Here is a 12,946-nt window from a genome sequence, read left to right on the forward strand (position 1 = left end):
AAACTAAATTAAAACAGAAATCACATTAGAGGGCAGGGAGGGACAGGTACTTTTTTAACACAATATCGTTTCTTTTTGTACTGTATAAAGATTGATCACAATAAAGTCTTTTATCTAATAGTTTAGCCTTGGATTATCTACAGTTCTGAGCATTTGGCTACGCTATGGTTATCAGAACCTTCACCGAAGGAACGTGCATGCGCATCTGAATTAGCAGAACTGCCAATAGGAACGCTCTCTCTTTCTGAAGTGACCTGTGATTGGCCAAAGTCTACCATGATGGGTAGATTTACTAAAACCTGAATATAGAGCCAAGGAGGAGGTGTAGAAGTGTAGTTTTCTCTCTGACCATTTGAATTACAATATGATGAAAGATTATTATAGAACCTTTGCCCAACAACACAAAAAAATAACCTGCCTCCCCCAGCTTTTAAAAGAAGCAGTGTCTACTGTATTTGTTGTCCCTCATCACAGGTTACAGACTTTCTGATACTGTTATATTTCTGTATTTTCCTAACCGCTGTCACTCCATTCCTGCTATGCAAACACTAGGACTGTTGTGCTGTTTTTCCATACCACTGTGCACCTCACATAGAATTAAAAGTGTTTAGCACACTAGGTGTAGGTGCGGCTGCTGCATGCGTTATTGTTCTTGTCAGTTGAGTGCAGAATACTCAGATCCTTAGTGTTTTTAGACTGTAAGACAATGGGAAACATTTAAGTTGTAGTTATTTATTTGTTATGGCCCTTTTCTTTGTTGCTCTCCTTATATTAGGTTTCTGCATCTAACAGTAAGGTTTGCAAACTTTTTTGCACCATTCAACTAAACAATAAATGGCTTGATTTTGCCAGAATACATTATGATGCTTTTGTAGCCAACAGGGTAGTGCATAGTGGGTTTATCAGAGCTGTTTTTCTTTACAAACAGATGCCTGCTGGGGCTTGAAACACACACACACACACACACACACACACATACAAGTATTTTCTGCTTGACATCTTGTTGTGATTGCTCTTTAAAATGTATGAAGTGTTGCTTTCCCAAGACACCACTGTGACTCAGAGTCGTAACAGAGCACCCAACCTAAAGGCGACCTGCGAAAGAGCACCTGTAAAACCTCTACCAGTAGGGTTATTGCATGCTATAAAAACAGCAAATGACGCAGTGAGCGACACCACACGTGAGTTAAGTGACAGTGTTCCAGCGGGTGTCCTTGGAGATGTCAAAGTGCGCTAACTGAACAGCAGTTCCTGTCAAACCTCTCTACAGGAGGTGACACCCTGCTGATGGAGAGAATCTGGCCTCCCCAGAGGACCGGCTCTGTGAAGCAGCAACAGCTCCTTTAAAAAAACAAAAAAAAACAAAGCCCTGCACCACAGAAACCTCACAGTCATTTTGTAATCCTTCGGGAGGCAATCTCTCTTGCACTCCACCCCACCACTGCCTATTCTCCGACTCTGCACTGTGGAGAGCGAGAGAGCGAAGGCTCTATCTATCTCAGCTTTCATCTGGGCCAAGTGTCGCTATGCAGCAGCTGAACTCTGGTAGGTAAGTGACCTGACAACTGACCAGAAACACAAGCAGAAGGCAACTCGGCTTCCCCTGCTGTCTGTCAAAATGCACACCAAGGGGAACAAAGAGGCTTTCCCCTCACTCCCTCCTCCTCCCCCTCACCGCATAGAGTCCAGCGCCAACATCAAAGGAGCTACCTTGCTCTTACAAAATAGTTTTTGCTAATGCAAGCCTCCAGGAGTTTGGTAATACAGCACTTCGTGTCTGGTATCAGAGTCAAAGATTTGTAGCCAAGCAAAAACCCGAGACAAACAAATGTGTGACAAACAGTACTAAACTCCCCTAAGGGCAAACCCTGTGCCGTGGTTGCAAATGTCATTAGATCTTGTTGCCTAGCACCTCAACTAATCTGTATGTCTGTGTAAGACCCACCCTCCCCTGCATGCAAACTGCACAGGAGCACAGAGAGAGTTACTGGACCGAAGGAAGAGGACAGAGACAAAGTGAAGACGCTTAGTTTCGACACAGTTGCCAATCTAATCCAGCCTTGCAGTTGGTATCGACCTCTCAGCCTGCTGCTGTGTGCCGTTCAAGCATGTCTACAGAGTTGGAGCTGCCCTTCCGGCTGGACACGCAACTAACAGAGGTGATGCGCCTGCGGGTTCAGTCTCTGCAGCAGCGAGGCCAGAAGAGGCAGGACGGTGAACGCCTGCTGCTGCCCAACGAGGCCGTGTACCGACTGGACTTCTCCAAACAGTCCCTCCGATTCTCGCGGTGGATGGTGCAGCTGGCCCAGACGGGACGCCTCGCCGTCACGGCCACCTCACAGCTCTGGACGCCCGACCTCACCAACCTGATGACACGCCAGCTGCTGGAGCCCGTCGGGGTTTTCTGGAGGGCGGCAGGCGACGCCAGTGACGCGCCCATCCAGTGCTACGAGGCTGACGCACACGAGTTTGGTGAGAGGATCGCAGAGTTGGCCAAGGTAAGGAAGGTGATGTACTTCCTATTCGCATTTGCAGACGGCTGCAGCCCTGAGACTGTCGACTGCTCCATCGCCTTCACAGTGGACAGCTGAGACTTCAAGAAATTGGACATAGGTTACTTGCTACAAACTCTTCTTCTGTGCTTGTGTGCTTTTAGTTGAGGAAGCAAAGTCAATTTTGGGTTAAACCTGCTTTTTTGCACGGATGGAGCTGTCTTACTTGTTAGCACAAGAGAAAGCCTACAATATTACATCATCTGACAACCTGTACAAAAGATATTACTTGCTTCTTTGTATTCTGTGATGTTAGTTATAGCTAAATACAAATAAATCGAATAAATCAAAAAGGTGTATCTGCTTTTTTTTTTTTTTTTTTTTTAAACAATGTCTGAACATGAATCGTTTTCTGGGCTTGTGTTGAGCAAAAGTGTTTTTCACCCTCTCCTCCTCTTTGACAAACAGCCAGCCCTGACGGGTTTGGTAGAAATGAGTCCCATGTGAGATAATGGATAGAGACAGCGTGCACTTGTGTGTGTGTGCTTGAGTATATGCCCCAGTGGACGAGGGAACAGGTTCCTTCCTGCTGCCTCATCCATCTCCGTCTTGCATGGTGACCCTGACAAACAAGAGAGGGGGGGGGCATGTGGATTTCATCTCTCAGCCGCCGGCTCTATTCTCCTCCTGAGGACTCCCTGCTTTACCCTGCAACAGGGGGATGAAACAGTAACTGTGACTGTGAATGAGAAGACGCTTGTCAGATGAGGTGTGAGAGAAAGGAAAATAACTGAGATGTCAGGAGGTGTTAGACTTGTTTCTTGTTGGTTGAAAGCATGTAACTAACTTGACACCTGAACCATCACACCATTCTCTGATTTCCAGAGTCCAATGCTGCACATTTTCAAGAGTCTCAATTAAATGGATGCATAAATATTAGGGGTATGACGAGACACCCAGCTCACGAGACGAGACACGAGCTTGGGTTCACGAGATCGAGACGAGACAATATTTTAACACTTGTTTTTTAAACATGACTTGTTTGTTTAATCCGGATAAATACGAAGGAATGAAAATGACAAATTTGCTGTTTTTCACAGGATTATGGGATACACTATTTCTTGGCTCTGAGAAGTTGCCAGGCAACGAGTCGAGACTCCGGAAAGTTACCGTGTCTGACCAAGAAGTAGTTCCCAGTCTTTGTGCTAAGCTAAGCTTACGGCTGCTGGCTGTAACCTTAACCTGTAAGTTAACGGCAAATATGAGAGTGTTAACCATTTTCTCATCCAACTCTCCGTCAGAAAGTGAATAAGTCTCATCCTGATTGTGTATACTGCATTTTTATTATGTTGGTCTCAGCAAGGAAGAAAAATAACATGAAGTGCCCCCCCCCCCCCCTCCCTATAAAGGTAAGTCCTATAATAAAGTCCTTAACTAAAAACTGCAGATGTTTAAAAAAGGAGGAATTAAGCAGTAAACATGCTGCTCATTGGATATGGATTTGGACGATGATTGTGTGTTTTGTACGATGAAACAGAGCTAGACAAACAGAGGGTAAAGACACTGTGTAAGCATGCCAATATGTTAACATTCTCTCGGAGCAGACTGTCACAATCCAGCATCTCGCTACAACAGGCCATGGCATCTTGTTTCAAATCCCATTAAACCTCGGTAATCACTTTGTTTCCTCTGTCAAGATGGATGCCAAAGAACATTTCAGAACAATCCTGACACCCGAAACTCCAAAGCTCACTACAGTTCAAATAATATAGTTTGTTAATATGACACCACTAGTTTTGGACTGAAGCTATAGTGGATGTATTGTGACAATACTCATGCAAAGGTTTACACATCCGTGTGTAAAAGGCTTCACACTGCTTTTAGGTCATAAGACAGTAAATCTCTGAAACAGAAGACAGATAAGTTATTTAGGGTATAGATTCAAGGATCTCTAATGCACCTTTCTCTATAGTTTGCATTAATAAAGAGGGAAGAACATGTAAGGAGATGCAACAATGCCAGGGTCCAATGTTGTTAAAATGCATGAACGTCTTAAATGGTTGAAAAAAGACTATTGGCCAATGTGCTTAGTTTGTTGCACTCTGTTATTCAAACTCATTTATTTTGATAACATAACTTACAGTTCAGATATCCACACTTATTTAACAAGAGGAGCCAGTATGGGGCAGATGATTGTGCCTATACCAAAATCCAATAACCTGAAAAAAACTTTCATTTACAGAGCAAGTTCTTTGTGGAATAATATCCCAAGTAACATTGGTTTTATCACAGGAAAGATACATTTCACTTAAATTATTTATCATGAGTTTTTTTTTTTTTTAATCTTATTTGTGCGGTTAAAAATATGTCATATATGTCATGAAATGTTTTAATATTGTCTGATTAAATGTTGTTTTGGACCCCAGGAAGACTAACTGGTCATCTAGGCGTCAGCTTATGGGGGTCCTTATAATAAATACAAATCAATAGTCTCGCTTTGCCAGACCCTCCTTAAAAGCGCGCTGGAGGAGGGTCGGGCTACTCCACATAGCATTCGGGGATGGGAGGAAAACTTGGTCTGGTTTAGTGGCCTTTCTTTAAATCAATCACAATGGCGCTAAACTCTGCACAGAGCCGCTGCAAAATAGTCGTGTGAGATTAGGGTGACCAGACGTCCCGATTTGACCGGGAAAGTCCCGATTTTCAAATGTTTGTCCCGAGTCCCGACAAAAGCCTGTCGGGACGCTAAAATGTCCCGGTTTACACCAGGAGCGGCATCAGCCGATTTTGCCGTGTCTTGAGCCCCGAATGTTTTGTGTGTAGCCCCGAATGTAACTTTATCCAGTTTATTTTTCCGAGGCGAATAGAACGGGCAGCTACGTGCGGGGTCCGATCATAGACAGTATATAATGGACCAATAGACCCCGTTGCTCTGGACGGAGACCAGTGAAGGCTATTAGAAACACTTTTCCGGTGATGGCCAGCTCTACTGCGCAACCTCCAACTGAGAGAATGTGACGTGAGCAACGTGTCTGAAAGTTGTAAGTCTTCTGGTAGCTGTGCCAAGAGAAATCTCAATCATTCCCAATCTTACAGATACGGAGAGTGTAGGTATATGTAAGGAGATAACATGGGCACAGGCTAATTATTGATCACTAACATGCTAGTTAACATTAGTAATTAAACCTAAACAGCTCATGTAAGTCGAAACCGCCTGCGAGCTTCTCCTGTACTATACGCTAATTCCTCTACTATGCGACAGTAAGTCACTTGGTTATGACACAATCTTTAGCTTATTTTTACAAAAGCGTCTGCTACGGAGCCATAACGTGAGGTACAAGGTAATGAAGCCTTTTATACATTGTCGTGTTTCTTTGGAACTAAACAACGGACAAATAGAGTCTTCAAACATTTCTGATGTAAAGTTATTCGCAGTCAAGTGACGTAAAAAAAAATGGCGGTCAGCGGAATGCTAACAGGAGGTGATGGCCAGTTAGCAACAAAATGGCGCCATAGATGGCTCGAGTTCTGAAGCGAAGCTTACCCCCTTGGGTCCGATATATATATATATATATATATATATATATATATATATATATATATATATATATATATATATATATATATATATATACTGTCTATGGTCCGACCATGCTGTAATACATTTGTTGCCTATCACCTAGCAACCGTCTCTCCGTGAGGAAAGCCGGGTGACGTTTTGGGAGGAATCCTAGCCAAATCAGTGTAATAGCCTACATTTATGCCATTAACACAAAGTTTAGGAGCGCAATGCAAATGATTTAGTTTGAAGTTCCTGTGACGTGATGTTTCCAGTCTATGGTTCAGACTCAGACACACGGAGCTCTGAAGCAGACCTGCTTGTGTCCACTCTTTCTGTCAACTGCAGCGCAGCTTCAGGTTCATGGATGCGCTCAGCGGTGGGCATGCTGCGGTAGATGTGTTGCGTTTGTGCCCCGTTTATTTCTGTAGTTTCCGTTTTCCACCTCCGATGTAGAGCAGCGTTCAGTTACTTCTCTAGCTAAACTATTTGTCTCATTCAGAGACCATGACCAAACGGGACTCTGTGTCAATCAGGAGGTCTGAGATCTGCTGTATCAGCAGAGCAATCACGTAATGCACAGCAGACTATATGGTGCAGGTATAGATTAGTTTCTGAAATATAGTGACTTTATTATTTATTCTTCTCTACTAACCTAACTTTATTTTTCTCAATGTCACGACTCATCGTCTCCTCCAAATCACAGAGAACACATATACTGTATTTTGAAGGTGCACAAAGTTTTGGACATGAGCAGAAATCTTGCTCAAACACATCTGAAATATTACAGTCCAGGGGTATATTATAAATTAAAATGAATTAATGTATCATTGAGGTGAATAATTGTCATATGCACATTTAAGGAGGTTACTTCCTCACCAAAAGACGCCAAACAGGAAGGAGGAGTAGCCTAAATGATGCCTAGGCTACAGATATTTGCAGGTTGCAGTATACATTGATTCAGAAAAAGGTAGAAATGTATGCATAAAAATTCACCAGAATGCAGAAAATGAAGTGGTTATGCTCAAAATTTTCAATAAATAATTTTAATTATTTTGGTGTTATTGGAATAAATAACACTTCAAAGAATCTTTTTTTAGAAAAAATCTCAACATAAATCTCACACTAAACTGAAAAAGGCTGTTGCTGCATTTTTATTAATTTTACAGGAAAAAACACTATTATTAGATGAGGAGCCTACGATCAAAATAATGAAGTTACTGTCTGTGGATATGTCTGACCTGGGCTGGCACATGTTCACGTTAAAAAGCGTGTGCGTGCACGAGCACTACGGTCACGTGCAAAGTGTCCCGGTTTTAGCTCCGGGAAATCTGGTCACCCTATGTGAGATAAAACTCAGATTGGACAGATAGTCTAGTTAGCTGTCTTGATTTACCCTGCAGAGATCTGAGAAGCAGTCAATAATAGTCCTCGTTAATCCACTGAATGTAAAATCCCAACACAAAGAAAGCAGAAGGAAACGGAAAATACATACATCCAGCGGAATGTCCTGCTGCACGGGGGCAATCCCGGAAAATGAACATCAAGGATATAGACTACAACAACAATAATGAGACTTACTTGGGCTGTCGATAGTTATTACAAAGTGTAACTACTGGAGGTGTTGGCAAGCATATTTTGAATCTTTGGGCAGAACCATCCAAGCGGTCTTTATGCTACATTAAGCTAACACACAGTTAATGCACAGACATGAGACTGGTATCAATCTTCTTAGTTCAAACTTGAGCCTTGATAAAGAAATGTGTAAATAAACTATTTAAAGATGAAACCAAAAAAATGCCAGTATGTATGTAACAAAGTACATGCTTGAAAGGGTTTTATCTATCCATGTATTTGTCTGTCAATATCTCCATTTAATCATTTATCCATCTACACTGGCCTCTCTCCTCTGAGCCTGCCCCTTGCTAGCATTACAAACATTGTAGACACTTCCCTCCTGGTTAGCCATGTGAAATAAAAAAAAAAGATACTAATAAAAACACATTCACTAGCCTGGACATCCATCTAGCCTTAGTGCTTCCAGCCGCTCCAGGGAGACTCTACTTTAACATACCAATCAGGCTTCTACTGACTGATGGAGTCTGCTGAGATGCGGTGCTGTAATGAGTCCTCTGGCGTTAACTTCTAATCATAATGGTTCCTAATGGACACTTAAACACTAAATATGGAATAATTACAATTGAATACATAGAAAGGTCCTTTTTTTTAAATGCCTTTTATGCACTTTTGTGCAGGAAAAAAACTCTTTTCTAATATCTGTCTACTAGAAATGGTCCTGTTTTAAAAGGTCTTGACTCTTTTCAAACAGTTTCTTTAAAAAGTAGCTTAATTACTTGATTTTAGCTTTTCAAACAGTAGATTATTGGTTGTAGGGGTGGCGTTGAGTCATTGAGCATATGTGGCCAACCCTCGTCCAAAGTTTTTGTGGTATGCCTGACTGGAAATTGTCCTCCTTAGCAGCTGTTCAGCCGACTTAGCATGTTGAATCAGCAGCAGAGGTCGTCAGTGAGAGAGAGAGCTATCTGACTGAATGGGAGAATCAGGGATTTCGCCCATTTAGTGTGGCTTTCTTTGACCACAAGCAAACAACAACAGGCTGACACCACAAGTAAAAAAAGCAAAGCACAACATAGTGCAACTTTAAACTTTCTTATTTGTATAATGAGCATTAGATACATGATATAAGCATGTCAGCCATAAACTAAGCTACAGTGTTGATTTGTGTTCTTTTAACCCTTTGAGACCCGCGGGACCGTCAGTGATCTCAGCCAACATTACGGTTATAGGAGGCTGTAACGATCTCCATGAGGGTATTGGTATGATATATAACTAGACGATCTAAGGCATTAATTGGTACCAGCCATTCCATGCTAGGTTGTTGGGAAGGGGGCTAAATAACACTCTAAAGTTAGGCTGAAAACTGGCAATGCCATTTCAAAGGGGTCCCTTGACCTCTTACCTCAAGATATCTGTGTTAAAATGGGATCTTATTTGGTCGGTGAGCACAGGTTTTGGTCTCTGTGGAGGCACCATGGTACCAATCCTGGCAACCTCTGTGTCACTCTAGGAATCTGCACACGGTCACTCCGCCCGGCTGTTGTTCACTAAGAAATAGTTAACTCCCATAACGCCACCAATTGTTTTTACAATTCTCTTCGTGTAAAGATTAAAGACACAGGTTAACTAGTTAACTTTTGAGGTGGTGGTAGGCAGGCCTTTTCATTTTGGAGAGAGCCAGGCAAGCGGTTTCCCCGTTGCCAGTTGTGATGCAAAGCTAGGCTAACCACCTCCTGGCTCCAGATCAGTTACTTAACACACAGACCTGAGATTGATATTGTTTTACTCGTCTCGTCGACTTTTGATACAAAACAGAGCATTTCCCAAAGTGTTTCAATATTTCTTTAACAGTGTGGCTTTGCGTTGGGAAACTTTTACTGTAACAGATGATGTTAGGCAACTCAAAGATACACCTGTATGAGATTTACTAAACATTTTGGTCTAGTGCTCTAAATAAAGGAAGAAGAAGAAGAAGAAGAAGAAGAAGAAGAAGAAGAAGAAGAAGAAGAAGAAGAAGAAGAAGAAATGGACAACAGACAAACACACATATACACAAACAAAGAAACACACACTTACTTTTTGCCACAGAGACTCTCTGGAGGCCAGGCTCGAGCATGCCGCAACAAACCAGCAGTTACCCAGCTGTCCCTGATGTAAATCGTGTGCGCTGATGCCATCTACAAACAGGTGAGGGTCCTCACACAGCTCCTACACTCCCAAAGACAGACACAGAATAGTTTAGTGTGTGGTAGCTTTGAGATTCAACACTGGTAAATTATGCATTTTATAGTCAAGCTGAGGCATTACGTTTTCTATGAATAGAATTGAAGGTGCTTACTTTGAGCTAATATGTGATATTATTTGCAGGGTAAGGAAAAGCCTCTGAAATAGGGTATATGATTAATAAACTCTGTGTACGGTACACGGTACAAGACACAGAGGAGCTGAAATGGGTTATCGAGGCAAATTCATGAATCCGAAAAAGACCATCTGTCCTGATGCACCCACGTATCATATTCATGATCTTCTGCCCAAGTGTGGGAGGGCTGGAGACATTTATGAAATCTGTACAGACGGACCTCTATTACAGCTAACAACATGGTGCTCTCTCTGTGCTGACACACACACACACACACACACGCACACGCACACGCACACGCACACGCACACGCACACACACACACACACACACACACACAATCAGACACCCTGTGGTTCCTGTGGTAATGTGTGGGATGAGTATTACAGGCTGTGCTCCGACACTAGCCATTTCCAGAGAGACATGCTGTCCTCTACTCTTTTGTTTACACACAAAGGCTGCTCTTCAGCATTAATGTCACAAACGAGGGGGGTTTGCCAAAAAGTAAAAAATTATTTGCGCTAGGGCTGGGCGATACGGAGAAAATCAGATATCACGATATTCTTGACCAAATACCTCGATATCGATATTGCAGCGATATTCTAGTGTTGACAATTGGTGCTTTAACAAAATATCTTCACACTTAGATTTAAGATAAATAATCATCAGTGTTGTAGATATAATGTCTAAGTGGGGAAAAGGCAAATAATAGAACAGCTAGTACAGTCTTGTAAGTTCAGAAAAGGACATCACTTTACTGTAATGCAGCCTTTAAAACCAGGAAAAGACAACACTTATGTCATATCACGATATTACGATATCCAAAATCTTAGACGATATCTAGTCTCATATCACGATATCGAGATAAAATATATAATATATTGCCCTAATTTGTGCTGCCTCAAAATGAACTAAATATCTCAAAAATATACAGTATAAAACAATATAAAGTACATTAAAGTTGTAATGAAATTAAGTTTTTCTTCTTCTATGAAATCAGTATATGTACAGTTTATCCTTGGTGTTTGTTTTGTTTTATTTAGTAAAAATGTGAGAATAATTGAACATTTTAGTTTGTATAAAATAATAATTAGTGAGGAAATATTATTTAGATAGTCACTTAATAGTATTGGTAAAACATGTGCATCCATACTTACATTCGATCTGAGGTTAATGTCACATCAAATCCTATTGATTTTACAATAAATGTTGAATACAAACCAAACAAAGTGCATCACATCCATCATTTAAGTGACAGGCCAATATCTCATTTTTAATATAAAGGTTAACATCAGCCCAATATAAAATATAGAACAACTTAATTTTTAATACAGCCTGCAGAGCTCTGCAGGCAGTGAGTCTGGCTGTGAACAGTCTGTTTTCAGTTCTCTCTGCTTTATGGGACTGGCGGGTCGATGGGCACCTCGGCCATTACTCAACAGACAGCGGAAAGCACAGCACCACTTAACAGCTCTTTATTTCTACACACTTGCAGCACTCAACTAGGGTTAGAAAAGTAAAAGAGGGGGAAAGAGCCGGAGAGATGGATGCACGTGAGCGTTTACTCATGTAATGCATACACAGCAGACATCCGCACTGGGACTATGTGAACAACTGCTGTTTTATTACAGTAACAACTGGACAGTCAGTACTGATTTGATAACCACAGCTTGTGAATGTTTTGACCATCTTTACACTTTTCCTATCAACTTTCAAGTATCCATGTACAATCCATGTTTACACTTTGCCACATACAATCCAGATCACAAACCTGATAGCAATCAGTCATTATTTATTTTAATGATCCTTACTATTAACTGTTTACCTTTTGACATTGTATATATTTTGGATTTGCGCCTTAACCAGTTTGTACCAGGTGGTTATATTTATGACACTTTCCTGTTAACCTGTGATAATCTTTATTGTTTATATTTTGTTTTTATTTGCACTCTTTCCTACTTTGTACTACAACTGCACTGTAACTATTATTTGTATATATATATATATATGTATATATTTCATACCTGTCTTATTCTATTTGAGCTGTTTTTATGTTCTCTTTAACAGATGTTTTCTCTACTCCCACAGTCTACAGACATGAGGTGAAGGTGAGACATTTCCCAAAGGTGTGAATGTCAGTGTGAATGTGTTAGCCCCCATATCCTGCTTTAACCATATACATCAGTAATTTTATCAGCCTTCCAATGTCATGTGTATAAATGCTGATCACAGCACATACACACACTATGTTGAATGTTCAAGTGTGGGAATGAAAGACCACACACACACACACACACACACACACACACACACACAGAGGACACAAGCAAGCTCAGTAATTTGCTGACTCTGCAAAGCTGATTGCTGCAAAAGCAATCTTTTAATCAGAAGCAGAGGCTACTGCAGTGTTTCCTGGAGGCCTCCAGTACAACAACCAGCACTGAAGCCCTTCCTGTCTGAAACATGCGTCTGTGGTCTGTACGTGCAAGTCGGCACAACTATGTGAGGCAATGTTTAGATCTCTGTCTGACCGGTGCCAGAGTTAAGATCTCTAATCACGTTTTTTTTCTCTTTTTTTTTACCCGTTTGCGACAGCATTGATTGGTGGAGTCTGAGCAGTGGCGAGGGCTCCCTGTGGCGGCCTGCCATCCAGGGAATGGCTTAGGTGCAAGAGTAATAAAGTATCGATTCCTGCCCAGCCCTGCAGACACTGAAGTAATGTGAATATTGTGGCTGAGCACAGCCTAATCATTTACCCTGCTACTGAGAACCTTTCAACCAGCTTCACAGCACTCCGCAGCACCATCCATCAGGCTGTGAGAGGCACACTTGCAAACATACAACCAAGCACACAACCAACCACAAGCACAAAAAGACAGAATACAAAAAGTGGAATCTAGTAGTATGAATTCAAAGATCCTTGTAGGGTGTAAACACATTCAGTTTTTCTCACCAAAA

General features: G+C 41.5%; 2 protein-coding genes across 2 annotated transcripts in view; one reads left to right on the forward strand and one right to left on the reverse strand.

Annotated features, from left to right (window-relative positions):
• capn5b (calpain 5b) overlaps positions 1-12,946 on the reverse strand; it is a 53,272-nt gene that overhangs the window by 17,336 nt on the left and 22,990 nt on the right. Inside the window, exon 3 of the mRNA XM_028596148.1 lies at positions 9,706-9,837. Within this exon, the coding sequence (XP_028451949.1) occupies positions 9,706-9,837 (132 nt within the window). The remainder of the gene's footprint in view (positions 1-9,705; positions 9,838-12,946) is intronic.
• Positions 2,109-2,591, forward strand: ompb (olfactory marker protein b). Its single transcript, XM_028594792.1, has one exon. The coding sequence runs from the start codon at positions 2,109-2,111 to the stop codon at positions 2,589-2,591; it is 483 nt and encodes a 160-aa protein (XP_028450593.1).

This window comes from Perca flavescens, chromosome 13, assembly GCF_004354835.1.
Source record: "Perca flavescens isolate YP-PL-M2 chromosome 13, PFLA_1.0, whole genome shotgun sequence".
Classification (NCBI taxonomy): Eukaryota; Metazoa; Chordata; class Actinopteri; order Perciformes; family Percidae; genus Perca; species Perca flavescens.

Coding starts and splice junctions, on each gene's coding strand:
- ompb (XM_028594792.1), top strand. CDS start 2,109: ATGTCTACAGAGTTGGAGCTGCCCTTCCGGCTGGACACGCAACTAACA.